Consider the following 27,296-nt stretch of genomic DNA (forward strand, 5'->3'; position numbering starts at 1 on the left):
TTTAAAACAGAAATAACAGAAGTCATTGAAATAAACAGACACTTGTTTGCTTTGATTAAAGGTCACAGCATTTATTACATTTGGACGAGGATATTGAATGGCATAGAACAGCATTGCAAGATGCCAGGCCTAGCCCTAAACATAAACATGGGAGCATTTTTCCATCTCCTTTTCCATCTCTCTTTGGGATCTCACTTATCTCTTCCCTGGCTTTAACTCCCCCCTTTAGATCAAATAGATTGGTGCAAGTAAGTAAGTGTTCCTTTCAAATGGGCAAATTGTACTCTAAAAGATGTTACACTTTTACCTGAGCTTTGTCACAAGTTCTGGACAAACAGCAAAATGCTTGTGAAAGATGTGTAGTAAGATCCACTGTTAAGACAGGGGACCCCTACTTGTGGAACGCTTAACCAATGCAGGACTCTGTTCATTTCAAAACCAAAGTATGCAGTGTTAAGGCTCTGAAATCCTAGCTGAACAGTAAGGGAACAGTGGATCATCATCTGTATGAGCTCAAAAGTTCACTCAACAAAAATGCATACAGGCGTGGCATAGGTGCCTGGGACACATGCATCTAGATGTACTTAATTAACTGCTGAACAAAAACATGACTTCTGGTTTGGCTATATCACCATGCAATACTCTTAAGAAATGCATCAAGTCAAACGCTTCAAGTGGCCACTGCCTACAGCAAGTCAGAGCAGAGCAAGTCATCCATTAAAGTTTGAACCAAAATTATGTGTTTAGGAAAATAAGAACAGTAAACGTAGCTGGAAACAAATATTTTATGACTAGGTAACTACTCATATACCCAAAAACATAGCTTATAAAGGAAACCTTGAGATGCTAGAAATACTCATAAGGTTTAACAAATTCAAGCACAAACTTACAGTGGAGTACAGTCATGGCCAAAAGTTTTGAGAATGACACAAATATAATTTTTTACAAAGTTTGCTGCTTCAGTGTTTTGAGACCTTTTTTTTTCAGTTGTTGCTATGGTATACTGAAAGCCTTTGACACTAATTATATGCAAAGAGTCAATATTTGCAGTGTTCACCCTTCTTTTTGAAGACCTCTGCAATTCGCCCTGGCATGCTGTCAATCAACTTCTGGGCCACATACTGACTGATGGCCGCACATTCTTGCCTAATCAATGCTTGGAGTTTGTCAGAATTTGTGGGTTTTTGTTTGTCCACCCACCTCTTGAGGATTGACCACAAGTTCTCAATGGGATTAAGGTCTGGGGAGTTTCCTGGCCATGGACCCAAAATTTCGATGTTTTGATCCCTGATCTACTTAGTTATCACTTTTGCCTTATGGCAAGGTGCTCCATCATGCTGGAAAAGGCATTGTTCCTCACCAAACTGTTCTTGGATAGTTGGGAGAAGTTGGTCTTGGAGGATGTTTTGATACCATTCTTTATTCATGGCTGTGTTCTTACGCAGAATTGTGAGTGAGCCCACTCCCTTGGCTGAGAAGCAACCCCACACATGAATGGTCTCAGGATGCTTTACTGTTGGCATGACACAGGACTGATGGCAGCGCTCATGTTTCCTTCTCTGGACAAGCGGTTTTCCAGATGCCTGAAACAAACTGAAAGGGGATTCATCATAGAAAATGACATTATCCCTGTCCTCAGCAGTATAATTCCTGTATCGTTTGCAGAATATCAGTCTGTCCCTGATTTTTTTTTTTTCTGGAGAGAAGTGGCTTCTTTGCTGGCCTTCTTGACACCAGGCTATCCTCCAAAAGTCTTTACCTTACTGTGCATGCAGATGCACTCACATTTGCCTGCTGCCATTCCTGAGCAAGCTTTGCACTGGTGATGCCCCGATCCCACTGCTGAATCAACTTTAGGAGACTGTTCTGACGCTTGCTGGACGTTTTTGGGCGCTCTGAAGCCTTCTTCACAACCATTGAACCTCTCTCCTTGAAGTTCTTGATGATCCGATAAATTATTGATTTAGATGCAATCTTACTAGCAGCAATATCCTTGCCTGTGAAGCCCTTTCTGTGCAAAGCAATGATGACTGCACGTGTTTCCTTGCAGGTAACCATGGATACCAGAGGAAGAACAATGATTTCAAGTACCAGCCTCCTTTTAAAGCTTCCAATCTGTTATTCTAACTCAATCAGCATGACAGAGTGATCTCAAGCCTTGTCCTCATCAACACTCACCTATCTTAATAAGACAATCACTGACCTGAAGACAGCTGGTCCTTTTGTGGCAGGACTGAAATGCAGTGGAAATGTTGTTTTTGGGATAAAGGTCATTGTCATGGCAAAGAGGGACATTGAAATTAATTGCAATTCATCTGATCACTCTTCATGACATTCTGGAGTATACGCAAATTGCCATCATAAAAACGGAGGCAGCAGACTTTGTGAAAAATAATATTTGTGTCATTCTCAAAACTTTTGGCCATGACTGAATATGAGCAGAAAAGTTCCAGCATATTTTTTTCTTTTTGCAATATAGTTTTTGAGAGAGCAAAATAAGGACAAAGGAAAAAACATGTCACATGGTAAACACAAGTCATAGAACACAGGGTTCATCACTATTGTCTAACATCAGAAGTCCTAATCAGAATTTGAAATATTAGGGGAAACTTTATTGTTTTAAAGACAATTGTTTTGAGTTAAAAAGGAACCAAGCAAATAAAATGAATGACAAGGTATCTTCACAAAATCTATAGAGATCAAACTCAAAGATAATTAAACAAATGTATAATACAAAAACACATAACAAAACAACTACATGGGAATAAGGGTGTGGAGGCCCCCCTCCACACCCTCAGAGAAAACCAGGGTGATCTCGGGGGTCAGTGGTCAAATCTTTGATGAAGAGGGCTGAACAGGTTAAGCTCCTGTCACTGAGTCCTAGGTAAGAGCATTTGATTTGACAGAAATTAAACAGGTTCCTATCTTTTTGGACAGGGTGGCATATGTATCTGTGTCTTAAAAGTCTAACCAATTGATCCAAATGACACACTAATCTGTGAACCTGTCTGAGCACAAGAGTATTAGGTTGTCCTAATTGATGGAGGAGAGGAGGATCTCCAATGGACTGGGATTACTGCTTTTGCAATACTGTTTTTAAGTGTTTTAATGATTTATTGTATTGGACAACTGGTAATGAGGTCAGGTTTAGGAGCCAAAAGTCAGGAGTGTCTGAAATATAATTTTGAATAATTTATTTTAGATATACAGATCACCTCTCCCCAGAATGGTCGTAATCTTGGACAGTCCCACCATATGTGTAGGGGTGTCCCAATAGCCTGGTTAAGAGTTCCAACATACATTCTGGCAAGAAGGCTGGGAAACCTGTACCACAGACATAAGACATTGTAGTGGGTCTCAATTACAGAGACACTTAGAGAGCTCATCTGGGTTATCTGAATTTTTTATAAAGCTATTTTCTTGGATTAAGTCACATTGATCCCTCTCCCAGTCCTTGGTAAATTTAGGTAAGATGCTGAAACTGTTTTCTGTTAGGACCATATTAGTGCACGATAGTGTATGTGAGGGGCAGGTTAACGCTGTACACATGACCTCAAATTGTGTGAGTTCCCTGTCTGTCTTTTCAGAACTTATCTGTATATAGAAAATGTTACAGCTGGATATAGTGGCAAAATTCAGATTCAGGCAGGCTCCATTTGGCTTGAATATCTTCAAAGGTATGCCCACCAGCTGGCTGTTGGGCATTATAACAGCTTGTGGCCATAGCCTAAAGACGGCTTCTTGTATTCCTGGAGGAAAGAAAGGGTTGGCAAACAGTGGGGGTCAAGAAAGAGACTTTCGAGAAAATATGTTTTTTTTCCCCGCAGTTCACTCTATCGTGGTCAATGTAGAGCTAATTGTTGGGTGTATCTTAGAAGGCTGGATAACCACGGCAGAATCTTAATGGGGTTCGCAAGGAACCAGTCCTCTTTCGCTATTCAGTGTTTGTGTTCACCTGCCGTCGTTCAGTCCAGTATCCTGTTAAGCATGATGGGAGTTGAAGACCACCCAGATGTCTACGTCTGAAAAGTATATCATGCTTAAAGCGTGCTTTCTTCCCACCCCACACGAAGTCCCGGATCAGACGATGGAGATCTACAAACCATTTACAGGGATGTGTATTGGAAGTTCCTGTTGGAGGTTGAGGATAAGTGGGAGAATATTGATTTTTAATAATATTAGTTTTCCTTATCCAAGAAAAGTTCTTATTTTAACACTCTTTTAATGTATTGTGTGTTATATTGAATATGGGATAAAAATTGGCATTGAAAGATTTGAAAAATTTCTTTATTAACAATCACCCCTAGATATTTGTGTGTTGAGTGCCATCTAAAAGCAGAGTTTAAGTTTAACTGATTTTGAGTAGTTTATTTAGAAATTGGAGAGCTCTCGAAATATTTGAAATTCAAGTACTACATTTTGAACCAAAATTACTGGGTTGGTAATTATCGCCAATAGATAATCTGCAAATAGAACTAATTTGTGGGCAGTGTTACACACTTGTATCCCTGTGATATCTGGATTGGCCCTGGTTGATCTTGCCAAGGCCCCCATGCACAGCACACAGATGAGTGGAGAAAGTGGGCACCCTTGTCTGGTGCCATTGGTAATCACACAACCCAGGTTATGTGAGATCTCCATTAATTTTAGCTGTGGAATTGTTATACAAAGCAATTATCCTATGTATCCCGTTCTGACCCATACCCAGGTGCCCGATGACACCCCACATGAAAATCCAGTCCATTCTATCGAATGCCTTTTCGGCACTGGTTGATAGAAGCATAGACGGAGCAGGTTTCAGCAAAATGGACTTCAACCTATCAGCGATGAACTTTGCGTAAAGTTTTACATCTGCATTAAGGAGCGATATGAACCTATATCTTGGACATCTGGAATAATCCTTTTCCTCATTGTGGATCACTGAAATATGTGCTTCCAGCGACTGTTCCGTGAAATGAGAGTTCTCAGATATAGAATAAAATGCCTGAAGCATCAGGGGGACAAGTTTTCCTTGGAAGGATTTATAATAAGAGACGGAGAAGTCATCTGGGCCCGGTCTTTTCCCAGATGAGGTGGATTTAATTGCATCTATTAGCTCTATAGAAGTCAATGGGAGGTCAAGCATGAGTCTGCCAGCCTCTGAGAGAGTTGGAAAGCCGCTTGCCTTTAAGTAAGAGGTAATTTATTTTTTTTCTCAGTGGTTTTAATCTTGTGGCTGATCAGTGTATATACGGCCTGTATATGAAATTATTTAAAAGTATATATAAAATATAAAGTCCTGAAATGTGTCAGCAGTGACATTGCCTCCTCTGCATAGCTCTCTTGACCTATGACAGTTGCTTAAGCCAAAACTGAATACTTTTGATCACTCAGAGTTGCCGATCAGCCTTACGAGTGCCGTCTTAGGACGGCACTCATCTCTCCTGCATGCTTCAGCTACTGGTCGCCGTTTGTTTTGCCCGTGGAGTGGTGTGTATATGTTAACAACAACTGCATGATTATTCCATCTTTATTAGTGCATTATATTTTTCATTTTGTGTTGTTAAAAATCTGTCATCCACATCATGAACTTGCGTACGTCTGTCTTATTAATTTATATAATAAATTATTTTATTTCCTACAGCATAATTCTACTACTTTTGGGTGATTTAATTGAAATACTAAGCACAACCTAAACTTACATCCTCAGTGATTTTGAGCTTTCTTCACCTGGACATATGATTCTAACTACTTTTTTATTTTACAGAAAAACATACCAAGACTCAGTGAATAAGTATAAAGAAATATTAAAGCAACACCAAGAAAAGTATATGGAATTCACACTTGCGAAGAAATATCACTCATTAAAGCAAGAGCTTGACGATATTCAGAATGTGATTCTGAAATATGACATACAGTGGAAGAGAAAAGACAAACGCATTCTTGATATTTTGGGTAGATTAATATTCTTTTAATAGTTATTATTATCCTTTATAAAGCACCAACATATTACTTGCACTACACTGGGGTCATAAAAAAAGATGTATAAAATACAATAACATGAGACAGAAGCTACATATTGTCTTGCCTAACTGAGCTTACAATCTAAAGTATGGGGGACAATTGATATTCCATAATCATTTACATACATAAGGGAGTAGGACGACAATGATAGCTGTTGTTGGGGAGAGATGGTGTGGCTACTGTATGGCAGAAGCATTATTAGTCACAATATTAAAACTACCATTTTAGAAACCTGATTCTGGAGAAGGCAGAAAAACAAATGAGAACTTCTAAAATTTAATAATGTTCCTTTTTTTTCCCCCCAGAACCTACATCTTTTGCATCTTACATTGACTGGAGTTTGCGACTGTATCCATTTAGCGGTTTTTAATACTTAAATTCTATTAAAATGAGTATTACCATCAAATTCTTTTATATAGAAGCTGTGACTGGATCACTTACAAGTAACTTATGGTATAAATTTAATTAAAGTAAATAGCGCAGGGCACTTATTTATATAATTGCCAATGCACTTATTTGCACTTATAAGAAATCTTTATTTATGAGACCAGGGGAGAAAATGCGTTTTTTCTGTTTTAACCTTGCTAGAGGAAATGCATTATTTCTGATGTATATATCTGATACAAAAAGCCTTTGTTTAGAAAGTCTTTTGTATATCTTGGTGTAAGGAAATGCCTTGTTTGGGGTTTGCAACTTTTGTTGGGAAATCTTTTTCTTTGGAGGAAATGTGTATTCTGCAATTGTTAGGAGAAAGACCCCATGCTAATCTCATGTTGATTAGACCTTTTGATGTGAGTGTCTAATACCCTTTAAGGGAAAGGAAGGGGTAATTAGACTTGCTGTCAGATGTCCACTGTAAGATGCAGGAAATCACAGCAAGGTTTTAGGATTTCAAAGATAAGCGTAAATATTGCGTAAATATTGTTAGCTTTGCATTGCATGTAAATCCATGTTTGGATAAACAAATTGTATCCTGATTCTAAAAATAGCCTGTGAGGCTGTTTCTAAAACTGTATAAAAAGAGAGCCCTTGTAAACTGAAATGTATCTGTCACGGAATTGCAGAGATGGCGGCTAACCGGTATTGGCACAACTGAACAGAAAGGCGCAGAGTCTAACGTACCCCCGGTATTCACCAGGTAGGCAGGTCGCAGGTTCTCCAAGTCAATCACCGGTGTAATGACAGTAGTAGACAGGCGTAGTCAGGCAATCCAGGTCAGAGCCATTCGAGCGGTGCAGTACACAGGGAGGATCCAGAGAGAAGTCAGGTTAAGCCAAATAGTCAAATCAGCCGGGCAGCGAGGTACCAAAACGAAACACAGGAGAATAGTAGCAGGAAGCCGAGTCAGAACCAAATAACACTGGATCAGAAGTTCAGGAAGCGCTGGAGCAGGAGTGATCCAATACTCTGGCACTAGACATGTGTCAGAGGGTGCTTTATATAATATAAAGTGCATCCTGATTTGGTTAAGAAGATTTTGGCGGTCAGACATGCTGACTGGCGACAGGTGAGCGAAGATAGCGTCCTACTGGTAGGCAACGGGACGCGGATGCTGAGAAGGTGCAGGCGTCTGTCTCCTGCACCAAGTGTCAGTGCGGAGACGGCGCCTGACAGTATCATTCTGATGTTCCATCTGACCTAACCACTGATACCTTTAATCAGTAGAACTTCACTTAAACTAAATAGACATCACTCTTTGCTTCAAGACCCTGCTTGGCAACTTCTTCAATATTACTGTAATTCTGTGACCTACAGATTAGACCTTAAATCTAATCCGTCCTCCGGTTATTTCTGAGGTTTGGACCCAGCTCTCCAGTACCACCGCTCTGCCGCTACCCAGCAGCTCTGGCCAGTGTGATAGGCATTCATTATTAACGAAACTACAATAGTTATTATGAATTCCTATATTAAAGTTTTAATAATGCTAATACACAGAAAACAATGATTGAATGTCAGATGAATATGATATGTTTCACTGAATCTGTCAATCTAGACACACACACACACACACACACACATATATATATATATATATATATATATATATATATATATATATCTATATCCGGTACTGTTATCCAGCTCTTGTTAACTCTTATTTGGAGTTGAATAATTTCAACCACTGTATATAGACAGTTTTTTTTATCTAACTATTTTTATATATGTCTTTTTTTTTTTTTTTTATAAGTGTTAATTTGATGTTTTACTAATAGGCCTGATTAGTATTCTGTTTTCATGATATTGCTATTGCTGTAGGTTTAGAAATGCCCTACTCTTTGCTTGTGTTTGTTTGTGGTATATTTTAGTGCCAGTATAGGGAAATCTCCTTTTTGGGATGTACTCACCACTGCCAGCATTGCAGCTGAAAGTTTTGCTAGGCTAATAGCTAAGACATGTTTGAAAATAAACTGCAGGCTTTTAAATCCTGTCTAAGGAGCTGATTTGACAGCTGCCACACTTGTCCAATCAACTTCATTGATAACCATTAACTGACTACAGTTTACTTTCAAACTTTTCCCAGGTGCTAAACTAACATATTAGTTGTGGGGATGAGTATCTCCTGGACTGCCGAGATCATGGACACGTGAACCCTTCAGTTTTACAAGGCAGGACTAGGCCAGTTTGTTGTGAATATACATATTTTTACTCCAAAAATTGTACTTATACAAAAGTGCACTGCAGACTAATTACTGCAAATGTAATGTTTTTTGCCACACATTATATAAATAACTATTTTATTTGTTATGCTTTAACATATATTGGAAGTGCAACACTGAGGAAAAATACTAATGAAACCCTTGAACAGATTTCTCAAATTTCACGCACGACTTCTGAAATGATACCCAAAGTCCATGAACTTGAACAGAAGATAAAATATATTAGTGAGGTAAATTATATGTTTTTATTGAACTTCTAAACTAATCTACAATTCAACACTAAAATGGTATTGGAGTACATCTGACAACAAAATATGCAGGTTTGGATTTTCTACAGTAGCTGTAAATGTGCAGATGTACAGGTATTAGTAAAATATATGTATCCTTGCAAATAATATTTTACTGTACAATTCATACTGGGAACAAAGTTAGTACTTTATATAATATATAGGGTGTTCAATTATGTCTTGCTCCCCTCCTTGTCATCTCTCTATTTCTGTTTCCCAAGGCTCTGTTCTTCTATATCTACACCTCCACTCACGCTCATTCGGCCTCCAAATCTACCCCTTAAGTAAAACAAAAAATATAACTAGCGCTATAGAAACAGTAATTCCAAAAAGCTCCGCTGCAAAATGAGGTAATGACCGGTAAGCCTACCTAATAGAGGGGCAGTCAATCATCAGCGGTTCCTCTCACAGATGAGATACTGTACCTGACAGCTCATCTATTAAGTAGGCAGGTTAACCAGATATTAACTAATTTCACATCAGATCAGTATTTTTAAGAACACTACAGAAAACTTTAGGGGGGCAATAATATACAAAATAATGCAGACAAATTAATTATATCTTAGGTAAAATTAGGGGGGTGCAATTATTTCTTATTAAATACAATGGAGGAATCATTTATTATGTCTAGAAGAGACTGCCCACATTGTGTCTTAAATACAGTAAAACTCACACAACCTAAAAACACCCAAAAAGTCACTATTAAATAAATCACTAAATATAATGCAGATGACCGCAAAATTAAAGCTGCAAAAGATCTTTACAATCTAAGCTGATTTATTGAATCATCACGATTTATTTTGTAGTGGCTTTTTTTAAAATGGGCAAACTAGATGGGTCAAGTGGTTCTTATCTGCTGTCAAATTCTATGTTTCTATTTCAGATTAATATATTTTTCATACAAAAAACACAATCTTAAAACCATATACAATATTATATAGAAGGAACGATGAAAGCAATGAATAATTAAGACTTAATCTTAACCGACACGCTGTGCCAGAATCTCAAAAGAATATTCACTCTTCTCATGGAGAAGGAATCAATTTCATCAATATATAATCTTGTCTTCAAACATAAAAATTCTCAAATTTAGGTACAAAACATAGTCCCAGGTAGAGGCAACAACCACCAAGTAATAATTACACACTCGATAGGATCCTTATATGTACATACACATGGTAAAATTCTCTGATGATACTAGGACTGTGGAGCAAATACAAGCTGGCCACCTGTAACAAATTTTTGCAAACCTTCCAATATCCAAACTCCAACTGAGATGATAAAAGTCACAAATGGAACTTCAATAAAGGCACTAAGCGTGTCACAAAAATACTGTTCCTCTATCCTCTCTGACGCGTTTCGTTAACAGAAAACTTTATTAAAGCATATCCTTGGGTGTGCTTACAGGGCCACCCTGTCAGGGTTCAGTCCGACAATGCCACGGCTGTGGCATATATCAACAGACAGGGAGAAACCAGGAGTGCAGCGGCAAGGAATATTGCAGCTCAGATCTTGATTTGGGCAGAACAATATGTTCCAGCAATATCGGCAGTATTCATTCCAGGAATACACAATTGGGAAGCCGACTAAGTCGCAACCAGATGATGCCGGAGGAATGGTCACTCCATCCGGAAGTTTTTCAGTCTCTGGTTCAGAGGTGGGGTCTTCCGGACATAGATCTCATGGCCTCCAGACACAACAGGAAGGTCCTCAGGTTTTGCGCAAGGGCAAGAGACCCCTTAGCGGTGGCAGTGGACATCATGACAATGTCATGGGAGTTCAGGATGGGATACCTGTTTCCTCCGATTCCCATGCTTCCTCGCGTTCTCAGACGAGTAAGGCAGGGCGGTCTGCCAGTAATTCTAGTAGCTCCCTCATGGCCGTGCCGAGTCTGGTACGCAGACATAATCTCTATGGCGGAAGGACCGGGGTTCCGTCTTCCGTCTCGAGACGACCTTCTTCTGCAGGGTCCCTTCCGTCACCAGAATTTACCTCAGCTCAGTTTAACGGCATGGCTGTTGAAGCCAGCCTCTGGAGGGCTAGAGGTTTTTCCTCCAGCGTGGTGAACACTATGATGCGAGCTAGGAAGCCAGTTTCAGCTCGCATCTATCACCGGATTTGGAGAGCCTACATTAGATGGTGCGAAAATAGGACATGCCACTCGTCCTCCTTTCGCCTCCCTCGCTTGTTAGCTTTCCTTCAGGATGGCCTGGAAGCAGGTCTTAGGTTAGGTTCCCTAAAAGTCCAGGTATCGGCACTTTCAGTATTTTTTCATATGAAATTAGCAGATTTGCCAGATATTAGGACTTTTCTCCAGGGAGTCTTGCATATTCAGCCTCCCTATGTTCCGCCTACAGCACCATGGGATCTCAACCTGGTACTGGATATGCTTAAGGGGCCCCCCTTTGAGCCTTTACGTGTGGCAGAATTAAAGTGGTTGACCTGGAAGGTCCTTTTTCTTTTGGCTATCACATCTGCTCGAAGAGTTTCGGAATTAGGAGCTTTGTCTTGTCGGGAACCATATTTGGTTTTCCACGAGGACAGAGCGGTGTTAAGAACCCTCCCTTCTTTCGTTCCAAAAGTAGTTTCGGCTTTCCATCTTAACCAGGAAATTGTAGTTCCGTTTTTTTCATCTACTTCCCAGTCGGATCATCAGTCTATGGAAAAGTTAGATGTGGTTAGGGCTCTCCGCATCTATGTCAAAAGAACTTCTCAGATTAGACGTATGGATTCCCTGTTTGTTCTTTATGATGCTAATAAGAGAGGCTGGCCAGCCTCAAAACAGTCCATCGCAAGATGGATTACGGCAACCATTAGGCAAGCTTACATAAAGGCTTACCGTCCGGTGCCGGAGAGACTTACGGCCCATTCCACCAGATCGGTAGGGGCGTCGTGGGCAGCAAGAAATGGGGCTTCTGCAGACCAGCTTTGCAGGGCAGCCACCTGGTCCTCTGTCCACACCTTTACAAAATTCTACCAATTTAATGTATTTGCATCTGCGGATGCAAACTTCGCTCGTAATGCTTTACGAGCGGGATTTTCAGAGTAGTCCCACCCTTAGGGGGCTGCTTTAGAACGTCCCCATGGTAAGCAGTGTCCCCAGACTGGATAAAAGAGAAAAGAGGATTTATGTACTTACATTAAATCTGATTCCGTCTGGGGGACACTGCGATCCCTCCCTTCTGCTGTTCTTCTGTGTGCTCTTGTTTGACTGGCCTTTTCTCCTTGGGCTTTTTGATTAACTGAACAAGAGAGGGCAGGGGGATTGTAGAGGGGAGGGGTCTGTCGGCAGTACTAAAAGTTAACTAGTTAGGTGCCAACTCCCCAAGCTCCCTCCACAACCCCATGGTAAGCATTGTCCCCCAGACGGAATCAGAGAAACGGATTTAACGTAAGTACATAAATCCTCTTTTAACTTACTCTCTATTTATACTATTATCCATTCGCCTTTAGGATTCTGTTCATCCAGGGTTGCCGCTTGGCTGTTTCCAGTAGGCTGACCTCAGTGACACCACTTATATTTCCTGTCCCAGCAATGCTCTCACTACACTTCACAATCCCTCTCTGGCTCCTGTGCCGCCACGCTTTGGCAGATAAATATGGCATTGGCAGGAAAGAGCATGTAGAATCGGTGTGTGTATGTGTATATATATATATATATATATATTTTTACATATATTTACATACATACGTGTAGAGAATCTGGGGTCTGGAATCTTATAGGTCCGTGCTCTGTTACTATTTTCATATTGTCTGCTTCAGCTACCTATTCTGTTGTCCTGTCTGGCATGCCAACACTGTAAATTGCACATTCACCTAGGTGGAGCTGCTGATAACAGTCATTGGTGAGGGGGAGTTGGGTTGTTTCACGTTTCTCTGCTCAGGTACAGCTGTATGTAGGCATAGGCTTCATCTGGCTAGTGTCAGTCCTGGGTAGTGGAGCATTATTTTAGCAACTGTTAACTGTCTACCTCATGATGATGGCAGATATACCCTAATGAATCTTGTGTCCTTCACCCAATGTATTCTGATAGAAAATTATTTAACATTAATAGCATAACTTTTCTGTTTAAATTATCTATACTATTGGTGAAAAGATCATATTTATATTCATTTCATATATATCATATGAAAGGTGTTTTACATTCCAGCATACTAAAGAAATTCCAGAATCAGAGAATTACAATAAACCTAAACGTAAAACAGTGGAATTTCAACAAAGGTGAGGCTAAAAATACTTTTGATTATAGGTCAATTGTAAAGAGTTTTTTAGATAATGACAGAAATAGTGACACATATCATGATAACGCTTGCTGTGCGTCAAATCAGTTCCCATGAATACACATTTTATACATGACATTTTTTTAGGACTAATCCAATGTTTGCATAATGCCACAGTTACATTTAATGACCTAATGAATGAAAAAACAATGTATTGTCTTATAAAGATATATATATATATATATATATATATATATATATATATATATATATATGTGTGTGTGTGTGTGTGTGTGTGTGTGTGTAACAAAATATATTTTAATGTTTATAAAGTTAATACTAGTTTAAATATAAAATTGTGAAGGTCTCTTGTGTACACTGATACAAGATAATAATTTGCATTACACAAAGAAGGCCAGAATTGATCAGGGAAAATTCAGTTCTCAGGAGACACTTCTGCAAATTAGAAGAGCAACAAGGTGTATGGAGAAGGGGAAATATCTCCAGAGGTGCCTTATGCAAAAGTGCAAATGCCTCTTCAAAGTCTGATCTCTCATCATTCAATTTTTTTCCTAAAATATTACTTGCTTTAGCCTCATTTATGGCTTTAATTAAGCATGAGAGTTAGGGAATATTGGGACTTTTTATGGCATGTGACATTTCTGTGTGTGTGTATGAAACCTTTTCTTACATGTTTGCTGTGTGTCTGAAATTGCATTTTCCACTGAAATGCAACATGGAGATCAGAATGGTTCTAAAAAATGTAGGATGAGACTTGAAGATTCTGAGTTGGTGTAAAATGCAAGCCTTTTTACATAGTGGAAGTGTCCATGCGCCCTTCCGTGGAGCAAGGAGCGGCCTCTAGAAATACACTCTCTTAAGGCCTTTATCTCATTCTATTAATCCAGCACAAATTTTATTTCTTCCCTGCTCCACAAAACTTAGTACAGCAGTGCGCCTGCTCCGTACTTTACAAGGCATGCCTTCACCCCATCCAACTCTTCCCCTCAGTCTGTACAAACTGCTGCCTTGCACACCCATGCACCTCGGCAGAGATCTATGTACACTTGTACACTGAGGCATACAGCGGCTACAAAGTGGAATATATATAATATAAACACACACAGAATTAGCAAATTTAACAGTTAAGGCTGTGCTATATGTTTATATACATTTTTGAATTTAATAAAGTGGTGAAGAAAAATTTGGGGAAGTGAAGTCTTTTATGTTAACTTTTATTTGAAAGCTGTGTGTTTTGGGTTTTTTTATTATTATTTTGGTATAAAACAAGTAAGGTTACTTGTCCATCATACTTGATAATGTAGTTCTCCAATGAAGTGGCAGATCTAGACATTTTCTTAGGGGGAGGTGTGACACTTTGATTGATGGGCCCTCCCGTCACTTCTAGCAAGGGCAGGCTTGACAGTCAGGCAGTCAGAGGGTGTTGCCCAGCCGCTCGCATTGTGTTTAAAACAATCAGAACGGCTGGGCAGGATTCTCTGCCTGCCTCTCGACAGCCTGCCCCTGCTAGGGAAAGGAGGCAATCGGGGCAGTTCGCTAGTGCTTCACCGTGCACACTAAAGCTTATTTATAACCACACAAATGTCAAAATCCACCTTGCAAATGCTCTTTTGTGACATCACTTCCCTAACTTTGTGCAAATGTCCCCAATAGAAGTATGCTTTACTACTATCCATTTTGTCAATTTGTATTTGTCAAATGGCAAATTACATATTCTTAATAAGAATTGTTATTTTTTTAAATAGAATTTTCAGTGAAGGAAAAACAGGATTAAGCCAATCAATTCAAAACCGATCACAGCAATTTCACCTTCCTGACTTGCCTCAGAAGTTAGTGCGATCACCAAGAGATGCTAGATTACCTTCAAACTTCAATGAAATAGGTACATTTTATTCCATATCATTGTGAAACTGTAAAGTAATATTTTCTCCATTATGCTTTTACATAAACCAGTATGTAGCATTATTGTTGTAGTCATAAATTTGCATTGATAACTAACATATCCTGAACATTTGTACAATATTTTTTATGCAGATAGAGAAGGCAAGGAAAATGTTGGTATCCCCAACAATTGTAGCAGCGTTTTCTTAAGACAAGATCAGTGTGTGGAAAAAGACAAACAGGTCTTCTTTTAATTTCATAACATAACAATGTGCATGTTTTTTAACTGATGTACGGATTGATATCAAAGTGTTGTAATACAGTAAATGTAATCTAACATAAACTAATAAGCTTAAGTGTCAGTAGGAGTCCTTGCCTTATGCTGCCCATGGAGTAAGTAATCTAAACTAAGAAAAATTGTCACATTTAACAATCACATTGGTCATAATCAATATCAGGAGAGAGTTGGAATCTATAGGCAGGGATGTGTCAGGTTGCTCAGTGACATCTCAGTAAAACAATAGAAAATAAATGTATATAATAAATATATTACTTAGGTTCAGGTATGAAAACAACCTACAGTGATAGAAGACAACAGTATCAATGGCATGGGAACTCCCATCTAAATACAAAAATATTCCACAGAAAAGAGGAGCAGCTATTGACGGTATGTCCTCAGAAGAAGTTCATCAAAGGGCTTTCCTACTGTGATGAAAAGAGGGGTTAACTTTGCCCACTAGTCATTTCACACAGATAATGGATTATGGTCAGGGTACTTTTTACCCCTTTGTTTTCCAGATCCCCAGGTTCAAGTAGAGGTGAGTACCGGTCATGTTAAAGTTAAGCTAGCTGGGACACCCTTTCTTTCAGATACGCCACTAGTGTTTTCCCCAATATGAATGTTAAGTATGTGATTAAACTATGTCTCTATGTATCTTCTTATACTATAAGAACTATAAAAGAGCTGTAGCCTCCCTGGGAAAATACCAAACTTGCAAAGAGTGCCACATAGGTGCGCTAAGCACTGGCTTTTGCAACTGCTGGTGGCAGGAGTGTGCATACAGAGGGCCGGCTAACACCCATAGGAAAGTGCAATTTTAGCCTGGAGTTCTGAATCTAACTAGAAGACCCAGAATTCAGGTAGCTTACCAAACCTACATTAATTAGCAGTGATTAGGCTCCTTTGTTGAGAACCATTGTGCAAACCGGTTATCGCCAGACTTTGTGGTGCCAGTGCCAGCAGGGGGTCCAGGAGCAAGATGGGTAGCTGTTAGTCCTTGTCCAGCCCCTGTGGGATAAGGGCTGCCAATCAGGCAGCCAGCAGGATTATCTCCCTCCTTACACCCAGAAATTGCAGGGTGATTTCAAAGGCTATGCCCGGATACCAGAGGAAACTTGGGGATTTAGGGGGAGGATTGTGGAAGCTGTGTGTTAGGACAGGCAAGGGGTTATGGCACCTACTTGACTGACCAAGCGATGGAGGTTACAACAAAGGACTGCAAGAATATTCTTCCTTTTTTTCTTGTTACCTGTGGGTCTTGTGGACCTGTGTGCCCACTGAAAGCAGGGGGTTATTGAATCAGGAACACTGCCATGCCAACAACGGCAGAGGAGCCTCGCTAACACCAGATTGATCCCTAGCACATGGTTGGCTATAAGGAGACCAGTATAGTATTGTATTCCCTGTGTGTTATTTTACAACTGTTATAGTGCAGTTTAATTAACGTTTTCATAAAAGTGCTATAGTTCTATTGATTATTTGTGTTAAACTTAAGCATTATTTATTTAGATATTTGCCTGAGTGTGAAAATATATTCAATGGTACTGGAGGTGTAGGTAGCCCGGTAAAGTGCTGACTTGGTGAGAGTCTTTGCTGGTGAATTCCAGGTACACTCTCTGCTAGTCTGTGGGGGCAAATAGCCTGTGGGTGCCCCGGTATTGTGACACCTAACCTATATACATGTTACTTATCTCACTGTGGCAAAATATGACGAATCATCACTAACTGCACTGAAAGAAATGTAGTGCTTAGCCAACGATAAATATTCTTAACTCTAATATGCCTACTCTAAACAATAGTAAGCCAGTGTCCAACAAGGAATAGCAGACACTGTGTAGTTTTGAAACACCTTTATTAGCATAGAATGCATACAGCTCTAAATACACAAGCATACACACATAGCATGAATCGCTGTTAACATTCTGGCTCCTTTTACAAAGGACATGTACAAAACGGGGATGAGTTTAGAATAGGAGCAGAATAGATTTTGAGAAACAGACAGGAATAAGGCATGGCAAGAGCACTAAGTTAACAGTACAGCATTGCAGACACAAATGAGGCAACCAGAGGCGAAACTAGTGACAACAAAGGTACCTATACACTACACAATATATTTTGTGATAAGACACAGGACACAGCTTTATATATATATATATATATATATATATATATATATATATATATGTGTGTATATATGTATGTGTGTGTATATATGTATGTATGTATGTGTGTATATATATATATATACATATATATATATATATATATATATATGTATGTGTGTATGTATATATATATATATATATATATATATATATATATATATATATATATATATACATATATATATATATATACCCTCAAAGACCACTGAAGTCATCTTCACATCAAGCCCCCAGATCAGAATGGACTATCATGTCTGCCTCCTCATCATCGTTTGCTTCAGCCCCCCAGGACCTGACTCTATGCAACAGGTTTTTTGTTCTCTAGTTTTCTCTGGTAACAAACTTTGGATAAGTTCATCGAAACAAAATGCGTCAGCAGCAGTCTTAGGAGAAGGAATTTTTGTTTTGCCATACATCGTTCAAGTGCTTTGCTAACTTATGCAGATGTTTCCCCTCGAGCGAGATTAATTGGAAAAAGGTACAATAACCGTTAATTGAAATGTACCTATGCTAGAAGCAAAGGAGATCTTATCTGTATGGGTGGCCACCCAACTTAAGTATCACGTCTAAGAGGATCATATTACGGCTTCAAACGGGGAGTGCTGTTCCAGAATCTGGGTAAGGAGCGAGTAGCCAGTATTGATATTACTTGACTATGATTGAGGGAAATATATTACAACTTCAAGTTACACAATTGTCCCAGAATCTGGGTAAAGAATAAGCAGTCGCTAATTTGACCTATAAAGGATTTGCTATCTTGCATTTGATGGACAATTGACTCTATACTAAGAGCTGATGCTTTAAAATTATATCCGGACTCTGGTTAAGAACAAGAGTTATCTCTGTTAGGAGATCCCTATGATTTCGGACGTATGAGCTCAATTTGCAATTAGACTATCGTAGCTTTTGGATTATTACTTAGATTGAAGGTTATGTAGTAAAATTGGTTGCCAAGGATATCATCTTTAATAAAGAGGTCTTCTAAAATACGGAGTATGAATTATTTTACCTGATTTTATTGAGGGTATGTTAGTGTCAATTGTTATTTCTTTATAGGATATGGATCCATGTATATATGTGTATTTTTATGAATAAAATCTTTATGGGAGTATTTGAAGTATTTGTGGCTACCATTTCAGCGCTTTTTTTTTTTTCTTTTTCAGTTTATGTAGTTTTTCATATTTGTAGAGATACATTGGTGGTCTTGATATTAACAGCAGCTTAAATCTATTTTCCAATTGTGCTGTTATTAGATTGTACCGTTTAAATTTTAATTTATACATTTTTTATTTATATATAGATATTTTTTAAAATTCGATAACTGATCCAATCTGCGCCTGAATTTTTTTTTTCAAAGCAGAAATCAAGTCAGTTTGGGAGCACAGAGGTAGGGGCCGCAGGTGAAATCTCACCAGGCCACTGTCGGCCTGCAGGCTGCCTGTTGCCCACCAGTGTGTTAGACATTGACAAAGCAGTTTTTCACTGTCCCTTCTGATAGTTGTCATTAAGAAATATTACAGGTTTAAGCAGAGGCAGGGTTAATTACATTATCAATTGAGTTCTTGATATTATTATGACAACATTTTACTAAAGCCATTTTTACTTTTATTAAGTTTTCTAATGTGCACCAATGTCCTTTATTACATGCAATATTAATCAATAGCCTTACAACTCTATGGAATATGTCCAGTGCTGTATTAATTGATCAAAAACACAAAGTTGTGTAAAGTTGTATATGTTGCTTTATTTTCTTAGGAGTCATTTTATGATGGAAATAAAGACCATGCCCCATCAACAACCCATTTGCACCCTAAACTTCAGTTAAGGTAATAATAGTAAGTTTTTGACATGTTTCTTTAGAAAACAATGTAACAAAAAATATTTATGGAAGGTTTTAATTTTTACAGGTTTGTTCTTCCTCAAAAACAAACAAATCCAAAGCTGGATGCAAAAGAAACAGGTACATGTCACGTCATCTTCATAATAATACACTTTAAATGCATCCTATAGACCCTTTACAAACTAGTTTTATCTATACATGTTCTTGGATCAATATAGCATACAGTCATGTGAGAGAGAAAGTACACCCTCTTCTAGATCTGTGTTTTTATGTATCAGGACAAAAGTAACGATCATCTAGTGCTCACCAAGCGCTAAAATTTCATCAATCTAATCTCATGTGATAAATAACACATAAATAGGTTCTACTTTGTCATTAAGTAAGCCAATTTAAAGAAGCCATATATGAAAAAGTACACTCTATAATTCAGTAGTTTGTAGAGCCACCTTTAGAAGCAATAACTTGAAGTAATTGTCTTCTGTATGAGTTTATCAGTCTCTTACATGGTGTTTAAGGAATTTTGGCCCGCTCCGTCTTATAACTCTGCTTTGATGTTTGATGGCACTGGTTTATGCACAGATCTGTAAAGGTCCCTCAATAGCACCTTCTTTTTCTTTTCTTTTTTTTATAAACTTTTTTTTAAATAAAATTACAACTTGTACTGACAGTAAACATAAGTAATATAAAATGTGCAATGGTGTAGTTTTGTTTTTTTTTAATCTTAGAAAAGTGTGAAAGGATTAATGATCGGAGCACGTGGTTTAATTCAGTAGCTAATATTTTAGAGAATAACATCACATCATTATTTATCAGATAAATGGGACGATAACAACTGCAAAGGTTTGGGTCCAAACCCGGCGTGTGTTTTAAGACATATTTTGGCCTCTAGAGGTTTAGAAAAAAATATTTTACCTTTTAAAATCTCATTAAAGATATTGGGCTTGATTCATTTTTGAATGCACGCAAGTTTTGTTTTTAAAACAAGCATGGAACTTGAGCGTACTTGCGCCCGTATTCAAATCAAAGTGGATCTCAAGATACATTTTCCATTTGAATCTGGCTATAAGTACGCGTCGTATGTTAACAGACAGAACATACTGCTGGATACACACATGCATATGTGCAATATTAAGTCCCATCAGAACATATGAAGAAAATAAATTGTCAACTCATAATACTATAATCATTAATGTTTTGGTTTTTTTTTAAATGTATTTTTCTATATTAAATACATAAATCAGGATGTTCTTAATGCTTACTGTACATATTTACAATACATTTTTATAGTTTCCTTTACTTGCATACACTTTTCTGTGTTACCTAGTGGCATACATGCATGTAGTTTTTTAAACAAAGACTTTGCCAGTCATCATTATCATTCAGCACTTCACCTGCCCTGTAGCTGATGCAAATGATAAGACTAAAAAACATATTCTTAAGAGAAACCCAGAACTTGAATCAGCCGCATCTCCGTTGTCACACCCTTCTCTCCCCTCTCTTTCCTGTTGTGCTCTTCAAGTCATGGGCAGTAGTAAGTGTCATTTGTGTTCACTGAATTGCCATGCAATTACGTTTATTGGTGTAAAGTCCGTTTCTGAGTATGCACAGAGCTATTTCACGCAAGATACGGAACACAAAGGAACTTAAGTCAGATGATGAAGTGTTGATTTGTGTAAATTACAAATTTTTGTTGGTTTTATGGTCAATTCTATGATTTTTTCTTTTTATTATGCTCCCATTTATGGTGGGAGGCAATCTGTATTAGGTGTCCTATAATTATTGCCTTGTGGCTGTTCCATAGTGTCATATCACTAATATGAGGGACTTGATATATAAATTCTGGTGTATATATTATGAATCTGACAATAAAAGGTAAAATCAATGCGTCTCTGACCCTCAAGAAGACATAAAGAGAGTGATCTTTTTTTAGAGTAGCTGTCAGGCCTTTAGATACTTTCTCTTGGTAGGATAAAGAGGAGGAAGATGGAGGGTTTGAGCTACATAATTTGTAATCAAGAATGGCGTTGTCTTCCCCTGCCAAAATCACTTCAACTTTTCTGTGTTGTAATATTTTTTGGTTAAGTGATGGAAAAGAGGACGATTGATTTTGGTTTGGGGTGTACACAGTTACCAAGGTGACCAGATCATTATTAGGGGATATCTTCTGGCTACTTTTCCATGAAACCATATTGTCTTTTTCTGATAGTATGTTGGCATAGGCCCGTAAATTTCTGTATGTAGCTTTTTGGTTTCTCTGTGATTTCTCAGAGCACAGTCTGTCCTTTGGGTGAATTTGCACGGAAGATTGGCAACATTCTTAAGTGTTCTCCATTTGTAACTAACGTTCCTCGCTGTAGAATGATTGACTTTAAATTGTTTGTAAATAGTGTTATAACACTTTCCATATTGATGAAATCTTTTATGATATATTGATGATTAGCAACAATTGCTAGTCTGAGATCATTGCAGATGCCTTGGCATGGTGTTAACCTGAATGCTCCAGACCAAGCTGCCAAAGGTTCTGCTTTAAAATAGAGGTGGTGACATTTACTTTCTGTGATTAATTAATGAATATCACTTGATTAATAGTGCCTATCTCAAATTACCTCTTTTAATGATATGGAAGCTGTAAGGGAGTACTTAAGTTTTTCACATGGCTTCTACATATTTGCTTATTTTTGTTAAATAATGATCAAAATCAGTTATGGGTTGTCATAGTTCCTGAAAGCCCAAATGGGTCTTAACCTATTTTCTTTCGTGCACAAAAGACCAGGGAGTGAACCGTGATAGCCCAGATAAGCATTGCTGGGCCCCATCCCAAATTTTGCTATGGAACCAGTCGATTAAATATTGCGCCCCCGTGTGGTTAGGTGAAGAAAAGTTTCTTGTTGAGGTGTTTTGGGTCAATGTGAACAGTATATTGTAACTTAATTAATTTTATTGTATTTAATATTAGATATCCGAAAAGAACAGATCACTGATGTCCCAGATACCTCCAAAGATTCAGGTTATGTTTCTCAGGTGCAGTTTATGTTTATGATGATTTACCTTTTATAGCGATGATTTTTTCCTGTCATCAAAATTATTACAAAACAGATTTTATACATTTCATCCTAGCAATTTTGACTAAATCTTGTCTTAAAAATGTTGCTCTAAAGCACACATGTCATAGCAACATGCAAATCCCTGATTTTCATGGGTTGCCTTTTTGAATTGTACAGATTTACTCTGGAAGTTCTGAAGAAATGGAATGCAAAACGTATGCAGAAGTATCAACAACTGAAGTCTTTGCATTACCAAGCATTCCATCTTCATTTGCTATACCTGACACTCCTTCAACTACAGCGAGTACATCTGTTAGAAAATCTGAAATTAGCAAAGGAAGAAAAGGACAGAATTTCAAAAAATCGTCAATGAATTTGTATGTATTTCGTTTATAATATAAACAAATTTAAATAAAAAATTCCACTTTACAAGGTCTACTTAAAATATATCTAAATATAGATAATATATAATTTACATATTGTTATTTCTGGACCCTATAAAACATTTGTGAACAACTGGGAGCAGGCTTATGTGATCTTCAGCTATAAAGGGCCCTTTCAGTTAAGCTTACTAATACTCAGTTGCCCTCAGAAGTAAGCCGAGATGTTCAGTAATAAATTATATAGGAAGAGCCACACTGTTTGCCGCATTTGAGTATGCACAGGCAAAGGAGATGCTGAAGCAGGTAATTGGCAGCATAACAGCCAAGATCAGTTCCAGGTAAGATTCTCTTCCATGCCCTGTTACAAATCTTGCACATTAGGTCAGATAACACTAAAATGTTTAACACCTTATAGCAGTAGAACTAAGTGAGTTTTCCCATTTTAAAAAATATATATAGTCTTGATGACTTCATGAGTTGCTGATTCAATACACAAAAACAAAACTTCAACTCCTAGAGGAATATTTGTCTTTAAATTGAGACCCTCATATTAGTGATATGACACTATGGAACACCCACAAGGTAATAATTAGAGGACACCTTATACAGATTGCCTCCCACCATAAATGGGAGCATAATAAAAAGAAAAATCATAGAATTGACCATAAAAGCAACAATCCCTTACATACACTGCCTTGTCTAATTACCCAATACTTTCACAATCTCTTACATACACTGCCTTGTCTAATTACCCAATACTTTCACAATCCCTTACATACACTGCCTTGTCTAATTACCCAATACTTTCACAATCCCTTACATACACTGCCTTGTCTAATTACCCAATAATTTCACAATCTCTTACATACACTGCCTTGTCTAATTACCCAATAGTTTCACATAATTCTGGTGTATGATTTATTTGGGTCTAATTTGTTAGGACTGGCACTGTACCACTTGTATGAATGATGGATTTCAGAATGATTTATTAGTGTTAATCTTGTGATGTGTATTTTGTTATGCATTGTCTCCAGTTACCCTTTACATCTCTATTTTACCCTAACAAAAGTTGAATTCCCCTACATGTTAAAGAGTACTTACATAAAGGTAAAATCTGTACATATCATACCCAGCTGTCTACCATTTTCAGCACTCACATTAAAATCCCTAAACCCACCACCTATAGTTCCATTGTCTACCATGAACAGTTATATGACCAGCATAACGGCTCTGTTTTACCATATGAAGCCATGATTTCACAATATAGCATCACAATGCCAATACAGCCCCATGCCTAGAGTAGTTTTCTTCCTGACTCGACTTCACAATAATTCTGTGCCGGTTGATGTTAATAGGATAAATTTGTACTTCCCGTACAGAAATCCATTTTTGGTATTCACAAATAAATCAGAGTTATAACTGACATCAGTGTATTCCTAATAAGAGCAGCATTTTATTTTTTTACTGGGGAGTAGAGTATGCAGTGTTATTAGCTTCATTCACCAGGTGACTGTTGACCATGTGACATGTTCCTAAACTGTGTCACATGATGCTGTCAGGTCACCATAAACATACTATTGAATACATATATATACAAATGAACTTGGGACATTCTCAAGGAACAACACACTTACATGCAGACATATACAATAGGTAAGACATGTTCACAAAAACACATAAGGCACTTCTTCTATGATATTTCTTCTTCATCAACAACTTCATACCATGTTTATATATCATGGTTCCCAAAACACAGCAAATATTTGAAAATCTAATGCATGAATCATTAACTCACCTTAATAAACATACCTAAAACTAAATTATTGTCATTTATTTTTATTTTCACTTTATTACAATGAATGCTGCATCTCTTTATATTTTACTTGATTTTTCATATCACTACTAAATAACTGTAGTTATAGTTTATCCACTTTTCTACACCACAATGCAATTGTGTAAATTATGTTGTTTGTTGATTTGCTTGCAGATACTTATCACCCATGGAGCAAACCGAAAAATCGCCCTGCTTTAATTTTTTTAAGACCTCTACACCCAAAACACATAACTGTGGTAGTTTTGAATCCACATTTGGGTCAATAAATTTTCAAGATCAGGTAATATATAGCAGATGTATCTGTAAGGGGCAGTTATAAAATTAAATTGGAAGTTTAAAACATAATGGATATGGGAAGGAAAGAAAGACATCTGTTATAGAATTCAAACCTCCCAGAGAGGGTATAGAATAGATAGAGAAATATAACAATAACTGTACATAACACCTTAAAAACATGACAAATAATATGCAAACATATCACTTATTTAAAGTGACTTGCAACACTGGTGTTGAAAAAAGAAAAATGGATAATAAAAGCTAAATAAAATTAATCCCGCATATATTGAATAATAGAAATATAACTATATATTCATTGCCAAATATAAAGAGAAATGTATTGATTACTGTGGATATACATAACAATAGCAACAAAATATGTAATAAAGCCATTAAAATCCAAGTGAAAATATCCAGTCATAATCCTAGATTCCCATGGTGCTGTACACCAAAAATGGAAAGTTAATAAATATGTCACAGTCATGGAACACATGACTGCATCCAGTTAATTTGAGATATTAAATGTTAAGATGACATTGCACAATATAAGCCATTGTAGTGCAACCAAGAAGATATTTGTTTCAGAACAGTAAGAAACAGTTAATGCCTGCAATTCCCCTTCTTAGCATGTTGATTCTGACCACAGCATAATAAAAGCCAATTGTTCCTGCTGTCATTGGTCTGGTATATAAATGTACCCTAAGGTGCAAAGCAGGCCTGTTGTTTTCAATATAAGTAGAAGGATAAACATATAAGGTAAGCTCCTATTGCCTTTTTTAGGTAGGTACATTCGCAGTAGTTGGTAGTATGATTCTAATTCTAGACACTTATTTTAGACTCTGTGATAACAAAGCTTCCTATAACAGCTTTTCAGTAAGGCTTAAACAAGCAAGCCTGTTACTTTCAAATAGTGCTGAGGTCTGGCATGTGCAATGCTTATTATTATCAATAATAAATATTCTATACTGCACAACTAAATGTAATTGGTGTACACCCTGAAATATTGTGAGTAGATACAAAACAGCAAGTCCCTCATTGAGTCTTGCTCTAGACAAAATTGTGCCTGGACCGTCGTCATGCCCCTCGTTTCCTCAGGAGTCAAGTAACAGACTATGGGGCTTTTCTCAATGATAAAGGTGAGTCTATCCCATATGGATACAAAAGACAGCTAAGTTTTTATTCTGTTTTTCTGATTAGTGACTGGATTTTATGAGCATGTTTGTTTGTGTGGGAAAGGGAAAGGGAAAGTCCAAGTATGAATCTGTCAGGAAACTGACTAAAACAGTTATACACAGATATTTGGAACCTCTTGTAATTTTAAAGTGTATAACACTACCAGTAGATTGTGCATGTAGTGTATTATCTACATACCTTTATGCCAAGACTGATGTCAGCAGGAAAAACCGGATTTCATTACACTACTAAGGCCAAGGATTGCAGATATTACCAGCAACTTTATGTGGAAACCCTACATTTTTATATCCTCATAGAGATCGTACACCCATCATCTGTTTTTTCCTATATTACCATTTCTTACTACAGCAATTTATATTATGTAATACTATCTTATTATACAATTTCAGCTTAATTAGATGTACTACTCAATAATGGTTTCAGTGAGTATAACATATTTACTATATTTTTTGGTGTTGACAACCATAAGACTTTAGGATTATATCCGCACAGTCTGGACATTTTCACTTCTTTATTTATTTATTTTTATTTGCTACTACTATGTGTATCCACAGTAATTGTTGCTCTTATTATTTGTTTTTTTTCAACACCAGTGTTGCAAGTGCTTTTTAATAAATTAAACTTTACATTTTATTTGTTTTCTTTTCAAGGCACAGTTATAAATTTCCCTATAATGCTCGGTCACACTGTTTTGTTTTAAGATATTAAGTGTCATTTACGAAGCTACAGACATGCACTAATTATTCGCCTTGCTTGTTTGAGCCTCATTGGGGGCCTAAGCTCTGTCATAATTACATATGTTTTATGTAGACATTTTAATGTATTTTTGTATTTACATAAAAAATGTTCTTTGCCATATAAAAATCACCTGGTTGGTGCAACATGCTTTCATTAGAAAGTATAGGGTGATACCTAATTTCTGCCATCCCCCAAGCACTTGTAAAAAGAAAAAAATCAGGTCTCTTTGCAAGGTGGCGTAGATGCATGGTCCCGTCTAAATCCACAATATTTACTTCTTGAAACACATTTGAATATCTCCTCTCATCAGAAAAATTCTAAATTTTGCATCTCAACAATTGCTGCCATCTTTACATGCTAAACTTTGGCAAACCTACATAGCTGAGAGCAAAAATAGGCTGAGGGTGCATACATTTGATAAAGCATCAAATTGCTACTGTTTATGTCAGTATGCCTTTACTTAATAGAGCCA

The 27,296-nt window shown here is 37.4% G+C and overlaps 1 protein-coding gene across 3 annotated transcripts in view; it reads left to right on the forward strand.

Annotated features, from left to right (window-relative positions):
- The window catches only part of C12H14orf39 (chromosome 12 C14orf39 homolog), a 59,736-nt gene that overhangs the window by 26,876 nt on the left and 5,564 nt on the right, over positions 1-27,296 (forward strand). For all 3 annotated transcript variants that reach the window (XM_075193331.1, XM_075193332.1, XM_075193330.1), the window contains 11 exons: positions 5,747-5,934; positions 6,309-6,351; positions 8,770-8,890; positions 13,099-13,169; positions 14,935-15,071; positions 15,224-15,312; positions 19,271-19,341; positions 19,423-19,475; positions 22,312-22,376; positions 22,577-22,776; positions 24,770-24,896. In XM_075193331.1, coding sequence (XP_075049432.1) covers positions 5,747-5,934; positions 6,309-6,351; positions 8,770-8,890; positions 13,099-13,169; positions 14,935-15,071; positions 15,224-15,312; positions 19,271-19,341; positions 19,423-19,475; positions 22,312-22,376; positions 22,577-22,776; positions 24,770-24,896 — 1,165 coding nt within the window. The remainder of the gene's footprint in view (positions 1-5,746; positions 5,935-6,308; positions 6,352-8,769; positions 8,891-13,098; positions 13,170-14,934; positions 15,072-15,223; positions 15,313-19,270; positions 19,342-19,422; positions 19,476-22,311; positions 22,377-22,576; positions 22,777-24,769; positions 24,897-27,296) is intronic.

This window comes from Mixophyes fleayi, chromosome 12, assembly GCF_038048845.1.
Source record: "Mixophyes fleayi isolate aMixFle1 chromosome 12, aMixFle1.hap1, whole genome shotgun sequence".
NCBI lineage: Eukaryota > Metazoa > Chordata > Amphibia > Anura > Limnodynastidae > Mixophyes > Mixophyes fleayi.